Consider the following 26,212-nt stretch of genomic DNA (forward strand, 5'->3'; position numbering starts at 1 on the left):
TGACACACCAAATTAACAAAATGAAGAATAAAAATCACATCATCTCAATAGATGCAGAGGAAGCATTTGACAACAATATCCATTTATGACACAAACTCTCAAAAAATGAGTGTAGAAGGAAAGTACTTCAACGTAATAAAGGCCATATATGACAAACCCAGAGCTAACATCACACTCAACAGAGAAAAACTGAAAGCTATCCTCTTAAGAACAAGAATAAGACAAGGATGTCCACTCTTGCTACACTTATTCAACATAGTATTAGAAGTCCTAGCCAGAGCAATTAAGCAAGAAAAAGAAATAAAACGTATCCAAATTGGAAAGGAAGAAGTAAAACTGTCACTATTTGCAGATGACATGATTCTATATATAAAAACCCTGAAGAATTTACCAAAAAACTATTAGAAATAATTAATGGACATATCAGTTGCAGGGCAAAAGATCAACATACGAAATCAGTCGTGTTTCTATACACTAATAATGAAGTAGCAGAAAGAGAAATTAAGAATACAATTCCATTTACAATGACAATAAAAATAAAATACCTAGGAATAAATTTAAGCAAGAGATGAAAGACATATACCATGTAAGCTTTAAGACGTTATTGAAAGAAACTGAAGAAGACACAAAGAAATGGGAATATATTTCATGCTCATGGATTGGAGGAATAAAGACAGTTAAAATGTATGCATTACCTAAAGCAATAAACAGATTCAATGCAAACACAATCAGAATCTCAATGGCATTTTCCATGGAAATAGAACAAAGAATTCTAAAATTTATTTGGAACAACAAAAGACCCCGAATAGCCAAAGAAATCCTGAGAAAAAAAAACAGAGCAGGAAGTATCACTCTCCATGATTTCAAAATATACTACAAAGCTTTTGCAATGAAAACAGCATGGTACTGGCAGAAAAACAGAACACATAGATCAATGGAACAAAAATGAGAGCCCAGAAATAAACCCACACATCCATGAACAGCTAATTTTTGACAAAGGAGCCAAGGACATACAATGGAGAAAGGAAAGTCTCTTCAATAAATGCTGTTGGGAAAACTGCACAGCCATATACAAAAGAATGAAAGTAGACTATTATCTTACACCATATGAAAAATTAACTCCAAATGGATTAAAGATTTGAAGGTAAGACCTAGAACCATATAACTAGAAAATCTATGCAGTACACTCTTTGACATCATTCTTAGCAGTATCTTTTTGAATATCATATCTCCTCAGGCAAGGGAAACAAAAGAAAAAATAAACAAATGGGACTACATCAAACTAAAAATCTTCTGCACAGGAAAGGAAACTATCAACAAAAAGAAAAGGAAACCTACCAACTGGGAGAAAATATTTGCAAATCATACATCCGATAAGGTGTTAATATCCAAAATATATAAAGCACTCATACAATTCAACAATAACAAAAAAGAAAACCAGATCACGAAAACGGGAGAGGATCTGAACAGACATTTTTCCAAAGAAGATATACAGATGGCCAACAGTAACATGAAAAGATGTTCAACATCACTAATTATTAGGGAAATGAGAATCAATTTTACAATGAGACGTCACCTCACACTCATCAGAAAGGCTATTATTAAAGAGAGAAGAAATAACAAGTGTTGGCAAGGATGTGGAGAAAAGGAACCCTGATACACTGTTGGTGGGAATGTAAATTGGTGCAGCCACTATAGAAAACAGTATGGAGACTTCTCAAAAAATTAAAAATAGAAATATCATATGATCCACCTATTCCACTTCTGGTTATTTATCCAAAGAACATGAAAACACTAATTCGAAAAGATATATGCATCTCTATGTTCATCACAGCATTATTCGCAATAGTCAAGACTTTAATACAACTTAAGCGGACATCAACAGATGAATGGAGAAAGAAGATGTGGCATGTATATACAATTGAATACTACTCATCAGCCATTAAAAAATACAAAGTCTTGCTATTTGGGACAACATGGATGGACTTTGAGGGTATTATGCTAAGTGAAACAAGTCACAGGGAGAAAGACAATTACCCTGTGACTTCACTCGTACGTGGAAGATAAACAAACAAACACATAGATAAGGAGAACAGATTGGTGGGTACAAGAGGGGAAAGAGTGGGTGGAGGGTGAAAGTTGTAAAGGGGCACATATGTATGGTGACAGATGGAAACTAGACTTTTGGTGGTAAACATGTTGCAGTCTATACAGAAGTCGAAATATAATGATATACACATGAAATTTATATAATGTTATAAATCAATGTGACCTCCATAAAAAAAAACAACTTATAGACACTCAAAAAATGTATTGAAATGCAAGTTTTAATTCAGGGTATTAGATATTCTCTAGTAAATTAAACATAAAAGTGAAGTCTATGTAAAACAAATAAAATATTGTTTTTAGTTCATTAAAAGTTTAAGTTTTGATATCTGGAACTCTACCATGAACATTTCATTTAGAATTTAATGTATTATGGGAATGATGATACCTAAATAGAAGCGAACAGAATGTCTTAATCTGTTGAACTGGCTATGTAACTGAGAAACCTATTTTTCCATTCAGTGTTCAAATTAACGAATCACCTTAACAGATATGTTAGATATCAAATGTTAAGTAAAACAGATTGAAATGTGGTTATGTACATGTGGAATTTACTTCTTGGCTTAGCAGTACACCTGGCTCACAGAAGGCCTCAAATATTTACTGGAAAAAAAGGAAGACAAGATGACATTATTTAAGTTGATATAACATTATTATGTGGAAAGAATATGTATAAGTATGTACATATGAACAATATGTTTGAGGGAGGGTCAGAGAATACTATTTAAAAATTATTAACGGTTATGTCTTCTTTCTTTGGCCTTTTCTTCTCCCTATTATTTTTTTACCTTTTTCATGTAATAAATTTGATGTTCTATGAAACATGAGCATAAAAGATTATTCAGGATTATATCTCCTTTAGAAATTGTTTCCACTTGTATTTTAAATAAGGGGTTAGCAAGCTGTGACTTGCAGATCAATTCTGGTCTACTTTCAGTTTTTATAAATGAAGTTTTATTGGAACGCATATATAATTATTTGCAGACATACAGCCTATGGCTTCTTTTGTGCTGAAACAGTGGAGTTGGGTTGTTGCAACAGGCAAAACCCAAAATATTTCCTATCTCATTTGTTACAGAAAAGATTTGACAACCCATGTTCTAAAATGTTCTAAATTCTATTTATGATTCACAGAACATGCTATTGAAGTGCATACATATCAATAATAACAATATGCTATGGAAAGATTCTGATAGTAGTTGGAATTCCATACCAGCAAGATCGTGGTAGTTTAAGTGCATGACTTTATGCACCAAAGCTATTTGTGGAAAGGTTTTGGATGCAGATAATGACAGTTAATTTTCCTTAGGAAGCCTATGTGTACACAAATACCAGCCTAGAACTGAAATCAATTCTGTAACAAAAAGTGAATGAATCTGGTCATTACATTGCAGGAATGTAACATCTAAGTACAAATCCACAGAAATATGGGAACAATGGCTGACTGTTGAAATTGGCTCTGAAAGAAGCTAGCTACCAACTATTACAGGAAAAAGGCAAAGTTTTATCGTATTGCTTATTTCTTTACTCTCACAAAAACATGGGCACTACTCAATTATTGAGAGGTGAATTAATTATTTTGTAGATTATCCATGCCCTTTGTCTCTTTTCTGTTTGTTTATTTATTTTCTGCTGAATGTCTGAATTCCTATCATTTCACTGATCAGTAACCACAATTTGAGAATGAGGAAGCCGAATTTAAAGACTACAGAAATTAATTCACTCTTGCCCTTAGTTTTCAGCTCTATTAAAAGAGTAGGAAACAGACTGAGGTTCTTCATTAAAATTACATCTGTCTTTTTGTTACCTATTGACTTTAGTAATTAATTATATCTGTTACAAAAACAAGAGATGTTACTCTTTTTACTGTCAAGGTGCATAATTATTGTCTTCGTAAAAAAGCTAGGCATAAGTATGGACCTATGACTAATTTTCCATATGGTAAAGATGAGAATAATTAGCTTCTTTTGTGCTATTGTTACTAACAATTTTTAAAAATTATATTTATCTGATTCCTTTAATTTTCCTGATAATCACATTGCTAGAAATGTAGCTTCTAAAAACAGGCTTTGTTATTAATTGATTCAAAAGCCTTGAGTTTTCTTTGCTCTCCAAATAAATGCTGTAGGTAGTATTAAGAGTAAAATGACCTTTAAAGAGTAATTCTGTCCTGGAAAACAAAAAGCGGTTTCCTATGGATAAAATCCATTAATAATTAACATTGTTTTGAAATCTCAGTATTAACATTTCCTAAGGAAAATGAATCAATCTGTCAGAGAATAAAGTTAAGCCAGACAATTTGTATCTCATTGAATACAGACATTATACTTCTCTACTTCAAACTAGAGGGAGTTTGCTTTTAATTGTATTTTATCAGGAAACAATCTATATTTTCATTAAAAGAGAATAGTTAAAAAAATATTAGGATGGAAGATTATATGATTTTGCTGAATCCATAACATAATTTGCTAATTTCCTTAAGTTCAAAGCCAATATTTTATTCTCAAAAAAATTCAGTGACTGATAAATAATAGCAGATTTTTTGATTGTGTGCTTTAATAAAAATGAACTGAAAGTATCTTTAGAATATTTCTGTGAAACACAAACAAAACAGATGACTGAGTCTGATTGTGTATAACATTTATTGTTTTCTATGTGGTTAGGATTAAACTGTGCTCCTAAAAACATGATAGTTCAGGGGACCAGCCCTGTGGCCTAGTGTTTAAGTCTAGCGCATTCCGCTTTGGCAGCCTGGGTTCAGTTTCCAGGCATGAACGGACTTACACCACTCACCGGCAGCCACAATGTGGCAGCGACCCACACGCAAAATAGAGAAAGACTGGTACAGATGTTAGCTCAGGGCAAATTTTTCTCAGCCAAAAAACAATAACAACATGATAGTTCAGCTGAAACAGGGTCTGATATAGACTGGAAGTCAAAAGATGTTTAATTTCCATTCTCTCCAAGCTTAAATGTATAACCAAAGCTTTCAGCTGTAAATCAAGTTTTGATATCTGTAATGCTTTGAGTGTATTCAAGTTCCCTAGAAAGGATATTGTTTCTTTTTCATTGGCAGTACTATTAGACCTTACTGAATTTTCCACAAGGAACTTGACATAATCATTTGAATCCAAAATCTCTCCTAAGAATGTCTTTATGCATCAAAGGTCTCAGTCGCAACATCTCTAACACAGAACATTATCAGCTCTTTGCAGGAAGCAGCATAATGTTTTTGTTATTGTCATGTACACATAAGGATAATATTGTCTAGCTGAGCCCTTTTCCTCATCTTCACAATAAAAGAACTGAACCAAATGATCTTTCAAATTTCTTCCTGCTTTCTAAATTTTCTGAGTCTCTGAGGTAAAACTTTTATGGTAGACAAACATATTCTTTGGATGACTGAAGAAACTGTGTGGGGATGCCCACAGCTATTCCAATGACAGATTTCCAGAATCCACTTTACCAAGGAGAACTGTGGGAGGCAAAGAAGAATAGAAACAAAAAAAGAAACAGAAAGCCTCACTGTGATTATTTAATGTAATAGCCCAGGTCCCTTCTAGTGCCCTTTGGGAAATTTCATTACATCACCTGTGATAAGTAGAAAGGTCTCTCTTTTCTCATCTTAAAGGGAAATTGAATATGCAATTGAGAAAAACGTAGTAATTATTTGGGGATCATATAAACATTAATTCATAGAGAGTTAGTTAGAAGAAAAAATAAAGATTTATACTCCACAGATGCAGGAGCAGACAGCTGGATGTAGGAATAAAGAGCAGATAACCTTTGTTTGAAACTCCAGCTGTGTAATCCTAGGCAAGTATCTTAGCCTGAGTAATCCTTATTGTGAAGATTAAATGGAATAATAAATGTAAAGTACCTGGCAATTAGTGGGTCACCAACATATCTTAAATCTCTTTTCTCTCCCTATATTATCACTAATGGAATCTCTTCACCGGCACTTAGTATTAAATAATAATACAAAAAAGATTTAAACTTTTCTTATCTTTCTGGAACTTGCTGTCTATTGAGCAGAGAGGACTTAAAAAGAAATAAGCAATAACCAAAGATATGGAGAAATCCTGACTATTTTATTTTATTGAATCTTGGGCTGAAATTGCAAATATTTATTGGATAAATGAAAGTGATGACACTGTATTAAGGAAATGTACACGACTAGATCAGTACACCTAGTTTTGTACATCATCATGAAAATAAACTCCAGGATCTGAGGGCAACGTGAAGTAACTGAAAAAGTTGCTAGATATATAAGACAAAACAAATAAAGCTCGGATTCTGAGAGTATAAACAAATTTTGTGGTCAAGAAATAGAATGTTTCACTCAATAATTATTTACTGAGCATTCGCCGTGTATCAAATATTGTAGTTTCCTTCTCAAATTTGAGAACAAGAAATTAGTGAGGCAAATGAATGGATGAACGAATGAATGAATGAGAACAAAGCCAAAAAGGAAAGTGGAAGTTTCCAAAGCAGAAGCAAATTTAAACAGTTAAAGCAGAAGAATATGAGCATGTATAGGCATGTATATTAATAATCTTATACACTTATCTGCCCAATGGATTTGGGAGTTTGTTTAAAGATTATTAATAATAAATCAAAATAGAAGGTCAATACATACTTAATTTTAAATTTGTGTTTAATTTATATTTGTGATGTAAATAAGAGATCACATATGTTCCGGCATCGCCCAGATCTTTCACTTCATGCAGCCGGCAGTAAATATTCCCTTTGCAGACAGCCAGACAGAAGGCATTAAAGACCAATAATCATAAATCAGGGTCAGATGCCCCTTCAAAGTAAAGAAAAATCCAAATATTTGAGAGATTTTAAGATGCATTTAGGAGAAATAATAAAATTTAGGCAAAATCTATTCTAGAGAAAACCTGTTCTCTTTTCTATCAAGTCCATGCTGAAATTACTTGGTATAAATTTTTACAACAATTTCTGAATTAAAATTGATCTGGGGGAATAGCTGTCTAAAGATACTGAATAATTTTCATATGTTTACTTTAGAAATGCTTTATTGCTAGGGGGAAATATAGTTGAGACTATTCCACAATAGAGTGTAAGAATGAATGTTTACATAATTCAAATGAATTAAACTGTCAACAATGAGATAAGATTAATTCTATATATTTGGTATTTTACAGATGAGACATATATCCAAAGCCTCTCTCTCTCTTTTTTTAAATATTCCAGCCAGAGACTTAAAGACTTGTGAGAAAAGACTGAAGTCTCATTTTAACTTTATTCTTGAGGTCCTTACAGATAAAACCATCTTTCTACAAAACCTTTCAGAATTTAAATAAACAGCCAGGCCTGAGGCTCTGGAGGAAGTTCTCTCATACCAAATTCTTTGAGGGTCCAGCCTCACTTATTTTTCCACTTAGAAAATCTATTCACCCAGTAGCTTTACAAAAGGGTCACCGTAGAAATAATGTACCAACCAAAGAATTCAGAATCAAAAAGAAACCAGAACTAAATTAATAATAAACAGGCATTGAAACAAAGGAAGGAATCAATGTGCTGCGGACTGTCTTTTTATTCCATTTTTGCTTGTAGTCTGTGTGCGTGTATATGTGTACACGCACACACACGCAACAGTGACTCTGTGAAAACATAGCGCTTTCTAAAGATACCTTGTCTTTTTTGCCTTGTAAGGGAGTTTGGAGGTGAGAGGAAAAAGAGCACATCACCAAGAGGAAAGAAGATGAGTATATATTAATCTAGAAGAGGACTATCCTTTAACACTGTTGCCGTATATTAATCATACTGATGATGAAAACAATGATCATCACTACAGAAATTCTTTTTTGAAAGTGCTTTCACGGAGAATATGCATTGAACTTAAATTCAGGAATTTTTTGAAATGGAGATTAAATATATGAACTGTTCCATTTCCTGGTTTTTCCTGTTCCTTTACTATTAAAAGTCAATTCAAGAGTACTTCTGCCTTTTGAAAACAAGTTGAGTGGAGAGAAACTGCACCATATGCTCTGCTTAGCCAGGCAGTGTAAAGCAAAGTGCCGAGCAATTATATGGTGGATTTGATCAGTTTTGACAGCCAGTCTTGAAACTCCAGCCAGAATCCCCTGCTCTTTCTTCCGCAGCAGGTTTTGGGACTGGATTATATGACTAATTGCATCAAATTTCTACTTTACCTTGGCAATGGCTTCCCAAAGCCTGCATGTGCAAAATGACTTTCCTGATCAGTTTTAACAATTCTATGTGTCATGGTTATTTTACATCTTTCATATCAGAATACATAATAAAAATAATGATGGATAAAAATATTTAAATGCCCTTTGAAACATTCTGGATTATCTTGCACCCAAGTCATCCCAGAATGTTACCTTTCCTCGATTCTTGCAACTTGTATTCACCAAGTAGACTATTTGATTAGGGAATCCTAGTAAAATTTATAATCTGATAAATATAAATTAGTTCAGGAAGCGCTCCTCATGCTTCTCTTGAAACATGTCCAAGAATCATGTATATTATCTGGATCATTTCCTTAGTGTATTACCATAATCATATACAAAATGCATAGCATTCACATTGACAGTATATCCTTTACAGTAATATATTAGTGAAACTGAAGTGCTCAAAGATGAAGGCCGTTAACATTAAATAGCTTCTGATTCTATAATAATCCAAACCTGAAAAACTATGTAGAGAGCCTACAAGGGGAGGTACCACTCACTCTGGATACTCATGAGGCTAAAGCAATCTCTCCAAAACTTCTTAATGTGCAATGATCATTTTAACTTAAAGATGAATGCACATAGAAGAGAGGGACGGAATCTCACTTCTGAGATGAAAGGAAATTAACTGTGGGGTAATGTATCTTTCACAGCATACTATGGGGCAGTGCCAGCAGGCCACAGATGTACACCTCATGAGGAGCCTAAAAAGACATCTGTGAGGTGGGGGAAAAATGCAGATTATATTCAAAGTGTAATTTAGTAATGAAATGTCAACCATACCACTGATGAATGTTTCAAATATACAAAGAAGAAAAGGAAAAATATTTTTGTAAACTTTTTCTTTTTCCGTGCCAGATTAACAATAAGCAAAAAGTTCCAGTTCATATATACTAGTGGATCAACTAAATTGGGTGAGAAAAGGACACAAGAATGAAATAAAGAGAAGAGGGAGAGAGAGAAAGAGAGAAAGAGATGACTGGAACTTACTGCATAATGGAGAATAAGAGCCAGATAATACTAAGTAACAGCTTTATCTATAATTCATTCCTCTCTTGATTTGGAAGCAAAGTTGAATTGAAATATGCTCATGTTAATCCTTATAAGACGTTGTCGCAAAAAATTTCTTAGTCATCTCCTATTTTCGTTATAGCTTCTATGTCCACTGCCAGGTAAAGTCGTGAATCACATGAAGACCATTGGCCATGAGGACCTGCGTTTCATTGCCTCATGGCTCATAAGTGATTGTTTGGCTATATTTGCATCATTGCTATGACTCTTGTAATCCAGGTAATACAGGTAAAATCAACATCAAACACGTCTTTTAATAAATCACTTAGGGAATTCACAAAAAAGCTAGGGTTATCCTTTTAAGAACCTAGTATTATGTAGGTAATTTCTTTAATTGCCACTGTTTCCAGTATTTAAAGTTGCGGGGCAGAGGGGGAGAAAAGAAAGACAAATGGAATCCACGTCACAGAAAATACTTTTGAAACACCATATTTTATAGGTTGTCAAATATTGGCAGAGGACAAATATATCTCCTTGGAAAACACTTTGAAAATCATTCCTTTCTTATGATCTCACAGTCCATGGTTCTTCCCACCCTACCACATTAAATAAATCACTTTATTTTTTGTCTGTTTGCATGCTAGATTTTTAAAACTAAACAAGGACCATGTTTTTCATCCTTTTATCTATCCTTTGTTCCAAGCACAGTGCCGGGCACATCAAAAGTCATTAATAAATATTTGTGGAGTGAATGAGAGAATGAAAAAGAAGTTCTTTCAATTTCTTTTTCTCTCTTTTTTTCTTTTTGTGAGGAAGATTGGCCCTCAGCAAATGTCCATTGCCAATCTTCCTCTTTTTGCTTGAGGAAGATTGTCGCTGAGCTAATTTCTGTGCCAATCTTCTTCTATTTTATGCCGGATGCTGCCACAGCACGGCTTGACAAGTGGTGCTAGGCCTGCACCCAGGATCTGATCCTGTGAACCTCAGGCCCAAAGGCCGAGTGGGCACCCTTAACCACTATGCCACTGGGCCTGCCCTTCAGTTTCTTAATCAGAAATAAAAGTTCTACTTAAAAATGTTACTGATTATATGCATGTTTGACAGACTAGTGATTTTTTCTGTGATATTTCTAACATAATTTCTAATTTATTAACATGTCCTATGGCTGATCAAATTTGGTAAAGTATTCCAAGCAAATAACAGGGTCCACAGATAGGCTGAGAGCCATGGTCATGACCTTCTCTCTTAACTTACATCTCAGAAAGTCAGTCAGTTGGAATATCCAGCCATTTAATAGGAGATTATTTCAAACTTTAAGGAAACAAATTTGGTGTGGAAATAAAAGGAAAATTATGCCTTTCTTGTTCTTTTCTCTTTTCTTTTTGGGATGGATTTTGGGTTTGGCAGTTTATAAGTTGAAGGGGATTAAAGGAGTAGTAACTAAAGCAACTAAAGAAAGTAAAGCATCTAATGAAAGTAGGAAGCAAAGACCACAGAAGAAAGTTTCAAAGTATAAGGAGGTATCAAGGTGAGAAACCAGAGAAAGGGAAGGAAAGAAAGAAAGTAAAGAGATGAGCAAATTATTTTTTCACAGTTCCACGTGTATACTTTGGATATATTTTTATGAGCAATTTATTTTTTATATAATATTCACTCTGAGATACTCCAAATGTTATATATCAATTTAAAATGAGATTTCATTAATTCACAAAATTACTCACCTTCTTTGGTACAATTGATTTGGGTTTCATCACTGAAGTCTCCACAGTCGTTGTCACCATCACAGGCCCAATGGCCTGGGATACATCTGCCACTGGAACATCTGAACTGATTATCAAAGCAAGAGTGAACACAGCCAACCTCATCACTCCCGTCCCCACAGTCGTCATCTGGAAAGAAGCATCAACATCAAGGTAGTGAAAACCCATCCAGGAAAAAAGTTATTTTTAATGAAATATCTAACATTTCTTTTTAGTATGCAGAGTTTTCTTTTGTGATTGAAAAAGGATTGATAAATCCATGATCAACATTTTCCATGAACAGTGGGAGAATTATTTGCATTTTTATATTGCTTCACTTCCCATTTAACATCAACTACTAAACCAAGAGAAAAAAATCCTTGACTCTGGATGTTGAAGCTGCATTTCTTTTTCACTCAGAAATGACTAATCAGTAACTAAAGGTATTTATGCAGAATGAAATAATGATGAAGTGGGAGACGATGGTAATTGTAGGAATTTCATGAAATGATATAGCTGGTAATATAATTATTATGGAAACTTATTATTAGATCTGCAGTCTCTATGCCTCAGTTTATAGCTATATCTTCATTTCAGTCCCTTCCTCCCCATTCCCCAACTTGAGGGCCCACTATGTGCCCTTTCCCCACTGGCTATTAACTATGTATTTATACTGGGAAATTGTTGTACACTCTCAATAGCAATGATTTTTGTTTTTTCATTAAAAACTGTTGCAAGAGGGAAGGGAGAGGAATATGAAGTGGAAATAAATTGAAATCGATGGCTGAGAGTGCATTGATTTATATACAATTCATTTACCTGCAGTTGGCATAATTTAGCATAATGATACAATTGAGTATAAGAAAAAACATTATTTGTACATAAAAAGCAAGGTGACAGACTTGAGACCATCTGGATAATTTCACAGTAATTTATAAACTGCTCCATCCTGAGGTTATAGAGCATTTTTCATAAACACTTTGGGGAACCTGAATTGTCCAGGTCATTTCCTCAATTGTCCCTTTCACTACATATTTGTAGACTTAGACTATGTCCAGCATAGTATCTGAAAACAAATCCCTCTCATAGCCCCATGGGACAGATATTGAGCTCCATTATCCTTAACGCTAATCCCCATTGATATGCCAGCTGCCCTCTTATCACGTGTCTTAACCATTTTGCTTGGCTCTGCAAGCTTCTCTTACAAACTACCTCTGAAGGAGGTGAAGCAGCACAGCCAGCCAGGCCCCCAATCAAATCAGTGCGGTACAGTGAACATTTGGTACTTGCCAGAGTCACAGTGCCATTTGCTGCTAATGCATCTTCCACTTTTGCATATAAATTGACTTAGTGGCTCACAAGTTGGGAATTCTGTGAAAGATATAAAAACATCCAAATGGAAGGATGTTATTGACTGTGCTTGACTTAATTTGTATCTCATTTGTTAATATGATCAGAACTCCACCCCTATCCTCCACAAAAGGCACAGAGGAAACATTAGACAAACAAATAGAGTGACAGCAACTTCTTGAGGACCCAGGATACACATACTTTTAATATCTTTTAAATGAGCACTTTCCAGGGATGGAAAGCCAAGGAGAATCATTAGATGAAGGATTGTTTGGGTTCATTATAATGCAGGAAAAATGAATAGATGTCAAGGCCCTGCACCAAGACACTCAACCTCTTCTCAGCAAATAACAGCTGGATGGGGCTCTACACTTCAGGGCTGCTAAATAATGTGCGTGTGATTTAAAAGAGAAAGGCCTTTCCTGAATAGAAAGCCAGAGTAGGAAAGTCAGATCTATCTCTGCCTTGAGGGATGTCAGCATCGCCATGTTGAAAGTAAAAAAACCCAAAAAACCAAAAAACAAACAAAACCAACTCAATAAAATCAGTTTAGTTGCTATCATACAATTACAAAGATTTTGAAAGTGTGAATTCTGAGTTTAAAAACAAAACACCAAAACTCCCTGAAAATCAACAACAGCAAAGAATTAGATTTTAAAAGAAGTTTTACCTAACTAAATCAAAAGGCCTTCTTTCCTAATCTTTAGATAACTGTAACAACAACAAAATACAACCCAGAATTAACAGAGGAAAAGATTCCCCAGGAGAAAATTTTATTCTTCCTCTTTCATATATGACGAAAGTAATTCACCTAGAGTTTATAGGATTTGCTCAATACCAGACCATTTAGCTCCCAGGACAATATTCCTGGAATCATAAATCCTCACACACAATAGCTCATTTAGTAGAAATTAAAAAATAGAAATATATAGAAGAAAACAAAAATCTCCATCTGTTCATTGACATAATGACAGAAGAAACTGACATATTGAGATAAATCTGTGTCCCCTGTTCTTTAGTACTATTCCTATGACAACTGAAGTCATGATATTTTGTGGTAAATATTTGTTTTTCTCTTTAAGGCAACTAACTTAGAATCATAGCCTATATCAGATGGAAGAGAGACCATAAATACTTTCAAATTGTATTCTGTAGGTTGTCTCAGGGCTACCAAGGTGGCTGAGCAGACTGCACTTTGGCTGCCCAAACTCCTTTAGACAAATCTACTCACCTCTTCTTTATCTATACAATTTTTTATCTATCTATAGTTTTAATTTTGGAGTTTTGAGTATTATTTCATTTTGAGAAAAATATACAGATAGTAGCAATATATTTCTTTGCATTAAAAAAAAAAAGAAAACCACTGATTATATCCAATCATTTTAGCCCTAAGGAAACTGAAGCTCAGAAAAGTCTGGCTTGCCTAAGGTTACATGTATCTCCCTAATGAAAAACAGGTTTTTAGAATTCAGTTAATCAAATTCTCCGTCCATCACTCTTTCTGTCACACTCTACTGCCCATTTCCTATTTTATTTTTACTTAGTATCATGAATGCACCTAAACTGTTACTTTACTCTACCCATGTTGATAGTATCTATTAAGCTTATAGGTTAATTATTTGTCATAAACTGTTTCATTACGTATAGAAGAACGTCCTTATGTTTATTAGAAATTTGTCTCAAAATACTTCCACTATTTTAGTATTTGGTTAGCAAATTTTTGCCCATATCATGTACTATTTCATATTATAATCTTGGAAATTTTAATCATTTAGAATTTTTGATCTTGTCTTTAAGTTCTGTAACACTATCAACTTTTAATTTATTTTTAAAGGGCAGAGCATACCAAGATTCACCTAATCCTTTTTTTCACACTTTCTCAGGCCTGTTCTTGATTATTTCTTTCTAAGAGTTAGGACTTTCAAAGTACTCCAGGTCGTGGTTCCATTCAAAATTACGTTACTGAGCATTTTGTTAGTACTTTAACCAATGAAGCACATTAAAGACAGTATCTTCAGGAAATAAGAATTTTAAATGGCATTGCTATAATTCCTATAGAATAGTTTTTATTTTTCTCTTAAAAATTATGACATTTTTAAGTTAAAAGTCTATATTAACATCGTTTTTGGCAAATCACGAGAGGCTAGAATTAGTAGTAAAATGCAAGCAAATTAATTTTACATGATAGTCCCTTAGAAATAATATTACAAAATAACATTTTAAATTAAAATCAGAGGCTAAAATATTCATCTTCACTCTTAAAATGCTGAAACAATGAACTCTGTCTAGTATGTAGCTGAGCTGAGGAGAGAAAGTCAGCCAGGGTGACCAGCAGTGATACCCAGTAAACAGACCACAAGTGATGGTCATCTTTAGTAGTGATAACTTATCCAAATAACAACATAAATTGATATTATTTCATAAATAACATGTAGGGAAAGTGGTGGCCTCATACCAGATCTGGTTGATAGGGCATTCTTGATTACCTGCCTCTTTACTTCTTAAAAGGCAATTTCTTCATGCAAGTTTACTTTTGAATACATCCATCTGAAGTATTGGCATTTGAATGAAAATTATTGTAAAAGTGAAGAAGTCTTTGTTAAATTTCATGATTACCAAAGCCATATCTTGAGATACAAATTTTAGAATAAATTTAACTTTTTTGAAATCAAAAAATGTGATCAGAGCCTAAACGTGATTCAAAGACAGAAGTAAAAAAGGTGGAATCACTGATATATAGAGATAAAAAACTACATTAAAAGCTATCCATATAGCACCCTTACAAATATTCTGACATATTAGGGGAAGTACTCAAAAGAAAAGAGAAAATGCCCAAGGCAGAATTTAATCAATACTTCAAAGAGAATTTTCTTTTGTTACCTGACAAAATAATAAAACTTATGTTTACGTTTCAGGAATCAACATGAATCTTGTCAAAAATATGTTTTGTTCCTTAGATAAATAAGTATTTAATGTTTAGAAGCTGTACAGTAGACATGAATAGGGACTTGAAGTGAAATATCAGTGTATGTTACGGTTAAAATGAGTAAACAACAAAATGCAGACTCTAAGATATGATAAGATCTAATTTTTAAAAATAACATTACATGTTTTTGCATCTATAATAGGAAAATTTGCATTTTTAAATGTCTCTTCTAGACTGAGGAGCATATTAACCAACATCACAAGGTTTACTAGGAAAAAATAAATTACCCCAAGTGTTTGGAAACTTCTGATATTTGGTGATACTTCATTGGTTGGGAAATTTTCTACACGATCTTTAAGATTCTTTCTACCTCTTTCTAAGTCTAAACATCAGCCAAAAACACATCTGGAAATTATCCCCCAAAAGGTAAAAACTTTCAAAATAAATAAAATAATCTGAAATTCAGTGTATCTTTACTATCTAAGAAAATGAAAGTTATCCCTTCTGCTCACAGTGAATACAACATACACACATGCATACAATGTGTATATGTTCTTAAACAATTGCATCTCATTTCTGAATAATTTTTTACATAATAGTTAAATCATACCTCTTGGCAACCTTGTTGTCTGATTTAGTTTATAGGACCAAAAGGCAAATTATATATACATAAGTTGGGAACTAGAAGGAAGCATAGGACAGATCACTAAAAAGAACAAAGGCATTAATTGAAGTTACTAATATTTCATTTCTGTTCCTTTATCAAAGCAGTGTGACCTCAGGGAAATCACACAGCCTCTCTGGTCACAGATTTTTGGTTTGTAACATGATCTCTCGAGTCCTTTAAGTCCTAAAGATCAAAAAGTCAGAAGAAACATCATCTGGAAATGTACAACATCCTGAAAGCATTTAACATAGCAAAAAATAGGATTTATCACCTGAATAACTCCTGGGATTATCATAGCATTCCAATAAAATATAATGACTGAGTTTCAAAGGAATGGAAGAACAAATAGAAAAATTTAAAAATTATTTTTGGCTTTCTCTGCTTAATAAGGCAGTCAAATGTGCAGTACATTTTAGAAAGACTTCCATCAAAAAATTTGAACACAATATAGAACCTCTGTTTTTTACTAATGTTAGAAAATACTGTATCCATAATTCCTTAGTATCCTGTCACCAGTATCAGATGGTGATAGAGGAATGAGCTCTAAAGACAATACACTTTTTCACCTAAAAAATAAAATAAATGCCTCTTAAAATAAATTTTACATTTTCCCTGTCCTTCCACATTGGCATTAATTTAAAAGTTGAAAATAGTATCTGAATATTTTAGTTTGTTTCTGGGTACTTGTTCTTATATTTATGAATTCTTATATTTGACAAAGACTTAAATGTTACACATAATCTTTTCTTTGTTGACTTTGCATAAATATCCTTTGACTTTGGATCTTCTTTGAGACACAAACTGCAGGATACTTGGAAAAATAGCCTGATTAACTCTGAAAAAGAGAAAAATTATGAACCAAAGTGGCTTACATTTTATCAGGTTACAATTACAGCAAGGAAAAGAAAATCATATTTTATTTCGGTAGTTACCTCAATCTCACAGAATATTTAATATGGATTAATGGACTGTTAAAAAATTTTCTTTTGTTGCAGGTAGTAGACTCAATTTGTCTATTATATCTTTCACTTAAAATTTATTGTCAGGTTATATGTGTGCTATTATGTAAATGGCAACAGTTTCCTCTCCCTCTCCAGGGTAATCACGGTTGGTATGGTACTTATATTTATCTGGTACACAAAGCTTAGAGGAGTACCCAGTGAGGTACATTTTGGATCCGATTTATGTTTCTTCTCTGTCCCTAACGTAAGAATTTTCCTACTTATTCCTCCTCATTGGCCTCCAAATAAATATTTCTAAGTAATTTATTATTGAAGTCTCAAAATACAGCTATCATAAGTTTCTTTGAGAGCATGTAGTTCACATCCTATATATGTGAATTTCACCTGCATGATTAAGTATGTGGAAAACATATAGAAAGTGTTATCTAAAACTGAAGGAGACAATAATACTTACATTAAGTATTATTATTTATTGAGTATGAGGTGCTAGGCTACTCACATATATACATGACCTACACTCTTCACAACAGCCTTATAATTGTCATTGCTAATCCCAATTGCAGAAGAAAACAGCATAATTTGCCTGAGGATACATTGCATAACCAGCAAGTGTCAGAGTAAAATCTGAATACTAGGCTGACTGATTCCAGAATATGCTATTTTTTCACTATACCACGCTGATCATAACAAGACCCTTAGAAAAATTATAACATGGGAAAATTTGGGGAAAAATGAAAAATTTAATTCTTCTTTCTATGGTGCATGTCTTCCACCTAAACTCGAATTCTGATTTTAACTACTCTAATATATATAATGAAATACAGTTATGAAAAAATGGTGATTTTTAAAATCATGCAGACTATAGGACTATATATTCTGAGAAGATATATAACATTTCTAGACACTGACACTAGTTGTGGCTCCTGAGAATGTGTACTTATATAGGACAGAATTCAGAAGATCCAACAGAGTAAATACACTTTGGAGAAAATCATAAGAGAACAGTGTACCACATATTGTCTTCCTTTTGCTGCTCTTTCATTGTTGTTACATAAAAACCTCATTTTATATACCACATATAATGTCATGTATAAAGACACAGACTTTACAGGCAGGCAAACCTGAGTTCAAATTCTGGCTTTATCACTAATTAATGTGTGGCCATGGGCAGTTCAACATCTCTGACCCGGGGATCCTACTCTGTAAAATAGAGTGGAAAACTACTTCAAAATTTTATTCATTCAAAATATTTTACTGAGAATTTTATACCAGATAAAGTTCTAGGCCGTAAAGATACATCTCCTAGAATGAATGAATGAATGGAATAGTGCTAGGCTCTGGGAATACAACGTTCTGCATTCTCTTTTTCTCATAGTTCTTGCAAACTGGTAGGAAAAACATTTGTAATATAATTAAACAAGTGATTTGAATAAATCTCTGATAAAGTGCTATGATTTATGCAGTATAAGGTGTTATTGCAACATGCAACAGAAGCATCCAATCTCGGATATTGTGCCCCAGAGGAAGTGATATACAAGCTGATACGAATGATACATTCAATTAAATCCGATAAACAGGAGGAAAAGAAGTGCTTTTAGAATATTCGAGAAAGTTGTCATTCCTAAAGGCCCAGAAGTCAGAGCATATAAAATGTTTGAGAAAATAAGAATTTCAGAATGGCTGTAACAGGGTATAAGATAAAAGTAGTGAAATTTTAGGAGCTACAAATGGGCTTGAGAGACAGATTTTGAAATGATCATTATGAGTATTACAAAGCCTTGGAAGTCAAAAAGAACGCCAAGAGAGTGTATGTAGAATGAGAATAATAGAAGAGCTAGGAAAAAATATTGAATAGTTCTGGCAACATGGTAGACAAACGAGAAATGCTAAAGTAACAACCAAACATTTGAATATATATATGAATGTGTAAGAAACTAATATAAACTTTCAGTATCCAGAAAAGAAAAGGGTGCTGAAAACTAGAATAGTTAGTGAACTATAATTACTGTGTGCATGTGTGTGTGTGTAATTTTGCCTGCAAATGCAGTAGAAGAATGCTGGATCTGTAATCTAGATGTTTGGGTTCTAATGTCAACATTGGACAGGTGACAATTCTTTAGTTCCACACTAGGCGTGAATCCCAGCATAGACCCAAGATCCTCAGAGGCTAAGCCCTCAGTGGAAGGATGGATGAGATAACATCCCTTCCCAGGACAAAGAGATGTCTCAGCCTGGACTATGAGTGAAAAAAATACATGTAGTCTCCCCTGAAAATTTATAAACATGAGACTGTAGCACAAGTCTATTTTCCATAGTTCAGGAAATCTCATGTTAAAAAAATCAAGGTGAAAATTAATTCAGGGCATATAATATTGTAGAGGATTGGTGCTCGGGGAAACTGTGACCCTAAGAAGCCCTCAGAAGATTTCCATAGGGCCAAAACACTTAGAAGATAAGCTAAAAATTTAAAATTACCAAAAAAATTAAAAAGCAAAAAAGCAAAAGCAAAAAAATCTTGTCAAATTCAGCAGACCTAACAAATGGGAGAATTAGATCCACAAGATCTTTAGATATTTAAAAAAAATATTGGATAGAGACTATAGAATGAAATGTGATAGGCACAGAAAATAGGTAAGTCAAATTTGTTTAAAAGATAAGGCAAAGAATTAAACCATGTAAAAAGATATTCTGAGAAAACAAAGGCAGACTTGAAAAGGAACCAAACAGGATATTTAGAAATGAAAACCAGAGTCTTGAAATTACAAACTGCATGGACTAGTTAAATCACAAATTAGTACATCTGAAGAGAGAATTTCTAAACTGGAAGATAGATCTGAAGAAATCTCCATGGTTGCAGTTCAAAGATTAAAAAGAATGTAGAAGGGATTAAGAATCATGGAGGATAGACTAAAGTAACCAAACATTAAACTAACAGTTCCAAACACATGTAATAGAGAAAAGGAGGATAGGTAGTATTCAAAGAGATACTTTCTTAGAATTTCCCAGAATTTATGAGACATAACTTGAGATTCAGGAACCACAATCTATGTTTAGATAAGTAAAAGTAAATCAACATATAGAAACACTGTAGTGAAACAATAGAATGCCAAAGAGAATAAAACCTAAATTAACCTGTAAACATGTTACAACATTGAATTAGGTGCAAAAAATCTACTTCCCTCTCCCTCAAAAAGAACAGTAGGGGAATCAGAACTTTTTAGAAAGCAATTTACTCCCTCTCTCAAAGAAAATAATGAAAGAATATTTGACGGTTAAGCAAAGAGAGAGGAGCCAGAAATAATGTAGGAGGGAAACCAAGAAATATCTTGTCCTTGAAGACAAGAAGAGAAAGTGTTTCAAGAAGAAAGAGAGCAGGGATGAAGCCTGTTCAGGTGGCATTAGATACAAACGGAAATGCACTATCCAGATTGAAAAGAAAAGAAAGAAATTTCGTTATTGAGCTTAGCAAAGACAGTTTTCATGGAATTATTTGGCCAGAAAACAAGTTTCCATTCTACAGTAGACTGAGTGGAAGATGGATGCATAAATTTTATGCAACTTTTCCAAGACATTTGACTGTGAGGAAAGTAAAAGTTGCTGTAATAACTGATGACAGATATAGGGTCAAAGGAGAGCTAAGTAGTTATGTTGGTGGTAATCTTTTTTAAGAGTGTGAAATTTGGAGGCCAATCCAGTGGCATAATGGTTAAGTTTTCTCACTTTGCTTTGGCAGCCCAGGGTTTGCAGGTTTGGATCTCAGGCACAGACCTAGCACCACTTGTCAAGCCATGCTGTGGTGGCATCCCACACACAAAATAGAGTAAGATTGCCACAGTTGTTACCTCAGCAACAATCTAAAGACGGTGAAAATTGAACATACATAGATACTCATGGGAAGGAACTAGTGAGTGAGAATAAAAATGTAGGAGAGATAAAAGTTACGTTTTCTGTTTTTACACATTTTAGGGCAGTAGAAAAGTTTTCAGATTTTTCATATCTAACATTCGTATCTAACATTGATATCCCTGGTAATTAAAATAATTAGTACTAAAATAAGTCTACATTCAATTCAAACCTAAGGTTAATAATTAAAGAATGAATTTAGATTTTTCATTTGAAGAAATGATTAAAGTAATAACTAAAGAAAATAACTTTAGTAAATTAGAAGTGCCCAATGAAATGTGGCAGATGAAATAAACAACAATTAATTGATTGATCATTTATATCAAAACCAAAAATATGTAAAAAGTCAGTATCTCAAGTAAATTAATTTTACTATATATTTTAAGACTATATTTCAGGAAATTTTAGTCTTTCTGTGTGCTCACATATAATAATACATCCTCCAAGAGAAGAAGAATAAAACAAATTTTATTTTAAATGTCAACCTTTTAAGATTACAGAAATTTTAAAAACTACATGGTATGTGGCATTTTGTTATAGTTTTATTATTCTAATTCATACTCTAGGATTAGTAATTTTAGCACTGTGTAAGCAAAGGAATAGACTTTTTAGTGGTATGAAAAAGAAGTCAACTTACCTGGGATACTTTTTTTTCTATTTCATTTTTACCATTTAAAAATTTAGCTCATTATTAATAAGAATAATTTTTGTCAAATTGCTTATACATGTTGACTTTTTAGTGCAAACAATATGCTTTGGGAGTCCTTGTTCCTAGCTCTCTGGTTGATTGGTTGATGTCCATTCACAGTTCTGGTATCTTGACTATAATTAGACTGCCCAGACAAGTGCCTTTTCTTTTATATACAAAGAAAGCAAAGCACTCAGGGTAAAGGAGCAAGTGACACTCCAGATGAATTATACTTTCTTTGATATCTCCAAAAATAGATGACTTTGATTATTATATTAATACTGGTTCAAGATATAGTTAGGATTATAAATGGTTTCTAAGTCCTCGCTCTTGCTTATTCTTTTTCCCCTCACACATACTAACGATATAAAAGTCACCAGGCAATCAAACTGTCATTGAGCTCCATACTGCCAGACCCTGATTACAAATGAGAAATCACAGGGTCATTAGGAGTAAAATGTCAAACATAATTAGAACCAGCAAATTTTTCTAAGTGTTTCCTGACATAGAAAACATAAAAACCACTAAATAGACAGAAGGAAGAAAAAGAAGAGTGCACTCAATGCGAAGAGTTCCCATTCCCATGGAAATTACAGGAGTTAAATCCAGGGGTAAATCAATGGTACTAATCCTAGTCGTGCCCGATGGCTTGCACATGTACTCTAGTGTATATTGAGAGTAATCAGCTACTTTGCCCTTATTTGTTAGCTCTCACCACTAAACACAAATATTAGTCAGGCATCCAAATATTTTATTGCACCCATGACAACACTATGAGGTAGTTTTCATTATTGCCTTTTTTATATTTTGTGAGTAAGAGTGCCCCTAAGCTAACATCTGTTACCAATCTTCCTCTTTTTGCTTGAGGAAGATTGTCCCTGAGCTAACATCCATGCCAGTCTTCCTCTATTTTGTGTATGTGGAACACCGCAACAGCATGGCTTGATGAGCAGTGTGTAGGTCTGCACCCAGGATCCAAACCCATGAACCATGGGCCATCAAAGCTGAGCCTGAGAACTTAATCACTATGCTACGAGGCTAGCCCCTTTATTATTCCATTTTATATACAAAAGAAAATATATTTCAGAGAGCTTTGCTTTTATTTTTTAACTTCTCCTTAAACTAGCAAAATACAAATAAGGATACAGAGGATATTAAAAATGAATTAATAAGCTTGATCAATATCACCTGTTCTTCTATCAATCTATCTGTCTATACATCTGTTTCTCTATCCATCTATTTGTCAAAATTTACAGTGACCAAATAAAAAATACATATTTTTCTTGTGTTCACAAGGGAATTCCACAAAAATAATAATTTCCCAAGCCACAAAGCAAAAATGTAGCTTCCCAAAAAAGAATATTATACAGACTTTTCCTCATGCCTTAATTAAATAAAATTAATATCATATTTATTATAACAGAAGGAAATCACAAATGATTGGTATGTATTCTTCCACATGCAAATATTTTCAAAGAAATATTTACTAGAATATTTATGAAGCTGATCAATAAGCAATATTTTACTGTTTTGTTGATTACATACCATTTGAAATGTCTGTATTAAAAATGAGAAATTTTACTTTCTTTTAGTACTCCACGCTGTCCCTTTCCCATTTTCTCAATATAGTTTATAATTGCTTTTAATAAATCATGAGGTAACCAATTATTACATTATCCTGACAATATAATATTACTTTCTTTAAAGTTGTATAATTACCTTTCTTTACTTGTACAGCTTTAATTTAAAATTTTTACTTGCAATATGTTATATTTAAGAGAAAATCAAAAGACAAGTATAATTTTGAGAAATCAAGAAATAGTAGTTAAATATTTTACTAAAAAAATGGTAGTAAACAGAAAACATGGCTAAGAGCTAAAAATGGTTGTCACCATTAGAGTGTGAACTAGATTTTATTATAAGCATTTATATATTACCTGAGTTTTTAAAGCTAAATGTACATATATACCATTGGTGGTAAACACGTAAATACATACTATTTGTATAGTTGTAGAATAATAGTGAAGAAATGGACTAGATCATGCAGATACACTGAACCCAGAATTTCAGTACCATATAAGGACCCAGTACTACCACAAAAGAATTCATATATGTTAAAGCAGAAAATATATATAAATTATTTGTTAAAAAGAATGCAGCAATATTTAGAACATTCACATATAACACATTAAGTAGAAGTGTCGTTTGGCTTCTTGTTTCTTTCATAGCACTTGTCACAATTTTTAATTATTTTGTGTTTGTACTTATTGAGGGCTTTTCCCCTCTCTGAAAGAAGAAACTTTGCCTTCTTGCCTTCCCTTGTGACCCCAGCATCTAGAACATAGTAGATAAAAATGCTGGACTTTGTCTAATGTGGACAATATTCAGAGATTTCACAATATTTGAAGAACAGATCAATAAAACACTATACTTGAGGCTCTGGAAAGGAGGTGGCCTCAGAAGGACTCACAGAAGTTACATCCTGACTGCTTCTTGGCAGTGTACCCTGAGGTAGTGCCCCGACTTCAGTCACTTCGGGTCTGCTCAAATTCTAGAAAAGACCTCATCATAGCAATGAGCAGCAACTCGTGATACAAACATCGACATATGCACACAGCTTTCTGTTTTCAAAATGCCAACTCAGCATAGAAGAAGTGATATGCTTCCTGGATCAATATAGGACTTTAATCTGGCATTTTTCAAAACACTAAATTTAATATTTATAAAAATAAGGATTTGGAAATGCTGCTATTTTCTAAAATAATTTCAATTGGGCCAACTTCAACTTCAGCTGGAAAAAAATATATATACATATATATTCCCATTTAAGAATAGAAAATTACTTTGAAGGAAGGAAAAAGAAGACAAATCTTAGCTAATTTTTGTTGAATGACTACTAGATGCCAACCACTACCTAGATTTTACATATATTATCTCATTTGATTCTCATGATATTTATATTTGTGTGTGTGTGTGTATAAAACCACTGAGGAAATCAATGCTGTTGAAATCTCTGAAGAATTCATGTTTACCTTTGACAGAAGTTTAAAGGGCTACATTTCTGTCAGCACCATAGAGGCAGTTAGAATTATTATTGCCCAGTGGCTGGTGAGCCAGCAAATTACTTCTGGTAGCGCAGAGCTCTAGACACAATGGAAAAGCAAGAGAATCTGAGGATTGGAGGGACGTAACAGAGATACTGGCTAAGAAGGTAAGCAGGAGGCGGGAACTAAATAATAGGTAATAGAAGAGTGTTTCATGAGCCTGGGTGCATATTAGAATTATATGTACACCTTTTAAAACTACCTATACTTGAGCCTCCATTATAATTCAATTGGTTGTACAGGGCCCAATAAAGCTCTCCAGGTGTAATGGGTTGAATTGCATGTATTGAAAAGATATGTCTAAACCTAAACCTGGTACCTGTGAATGCCACCTTCTTTAGAAATAGAGTCTCTGGAGATGTAATTAGGTTAAGGATCTCCAGATGAGAGCATCCTGGATTAAAGGCAGGCCCTAAATCCAATGACTGAGTCCTTATAAGAGAAAGGAGAGGGACATTCGACAGAGCCAGGGCAGAAGGCCATGGGAAGATGGAGACAAGAGATTGGAGTTATGCTGCCACAGGAGAGTCAGGATCCAACAGAAGCTGGAAAAAACAAGCAAAGTTTCTCTTTGGAGGAGGCGCTGATGATATCTTGATTTTTGACTTCCAGCCTCCAAAACAGTGAGAGAATAAATTTCTGTTGTCTTAAGCCATCGTGTTTGTGGCAGTTTGTTGCAGCAGCCCTAACAAATTCTAATTTGTAGGGAATGTTGAAATCACAGAGTTTAAATTTCTCTGGTCTTGTTTTAGGATAAGAATCACATGAGGTACTTTTCCCAAAATACAGATTTCCGGACTCTATGCATGACCTCCTGAATGGGGATCTTTGGGGAAGGGGAGTAGAAGGCTGGGAATCTTGTCATTTACAAGCACCTGGTGATTCATATCCTCGAGCAAGAAGTCTGGGAAATGCTGAGTTAGGTCAAGGAAGTAAAAGCTGCTTTTAATAATTTCTGCCTGTGGCTTTTAATATACCCCACTAGGGTTTGCTTAACCTCCCACTCCTCTGCATACAGAGGCTTATAAGTCAAGTATGAACAAAGAGGGAATTGTAACCAGACAAATGGAAAAGCATGTCTCATACCTATAAGAATAACAAGAATACAACAGAAGTTTGCATCCCATTTCTAAACAAAAATAATAAGGATCTTTAAATATAAATGTATGGAACAAGACAAAACAGAACAAGACCATCTGGGATACCAAGCATAAATTTGCAGGACACAGGCAGGAAAAAGAGCTTCTCAATTTGTCTGGTTTCCATCATTTTAGTAAAAGTAATTATTGCCAGATTGGAGATGTAAGAACAAACAGATTTGAGAGGAAATTAAAGCTCTAAATCACAGAAAAATATAACACCTAATTGCTAAAAATGAGTTTATCTTCATATTGAGACACGTTATCAAACAGATAATAAAACCTCAAACATTTTTGATCTTAGAATATTGACAGTGATTTCAGAATAAGGGAAGATGAAAAAGATGAATGAAAGCTGGAAAATGGAAAATAATATTATCCCAATTCCAAAAA

General features: G+C 33.6%; 1 protein-coding gene across 1 annotated transcript in view; it reads right to left on the reverse strand.

Annotated features, from left to right (window-relative positions):
• The window catches only part of LRP1B (LDL receptor related protein 1B), a 1,825,183-nt gene that overhangs the window by 672,856 nt on the left and 1,126,115 nt on the right, over positions 1-26,212 (reverse strand). The window contains exons 19-20 of the mRNA XM_046659286.1: positions 12,371-12,451; positions 11,063-11,230 (exon numbers count right to left, since the gene is read on the reverse strand). Of these exons, the coding sequence (XP_046515242.1) occupies positions 11,063-11,230; positions 12,371-12,451 (249 nt within the window). The remainder of the gene's footprint in view (positions 1-11,062; positions 11,231-12,370; positions 12,452-26,212) is intronic.

The sequence above is a fragment of the Equus quagga genome, chromosome 4, assembly GCF_021613505.1.
Source record: "Equus quagga isolate Etosha38 chromosome 4, UCLA_HA_Equagga_1.0, whole genome shotgun sequence".
In the NCBI taxonomy this organism is placed as follows: domain Eukaryota; kingdom Metazoa; phylum Chordata; class Mammalia; order Perissodactyla; family Equidae; genus Equus; species Equus quagga.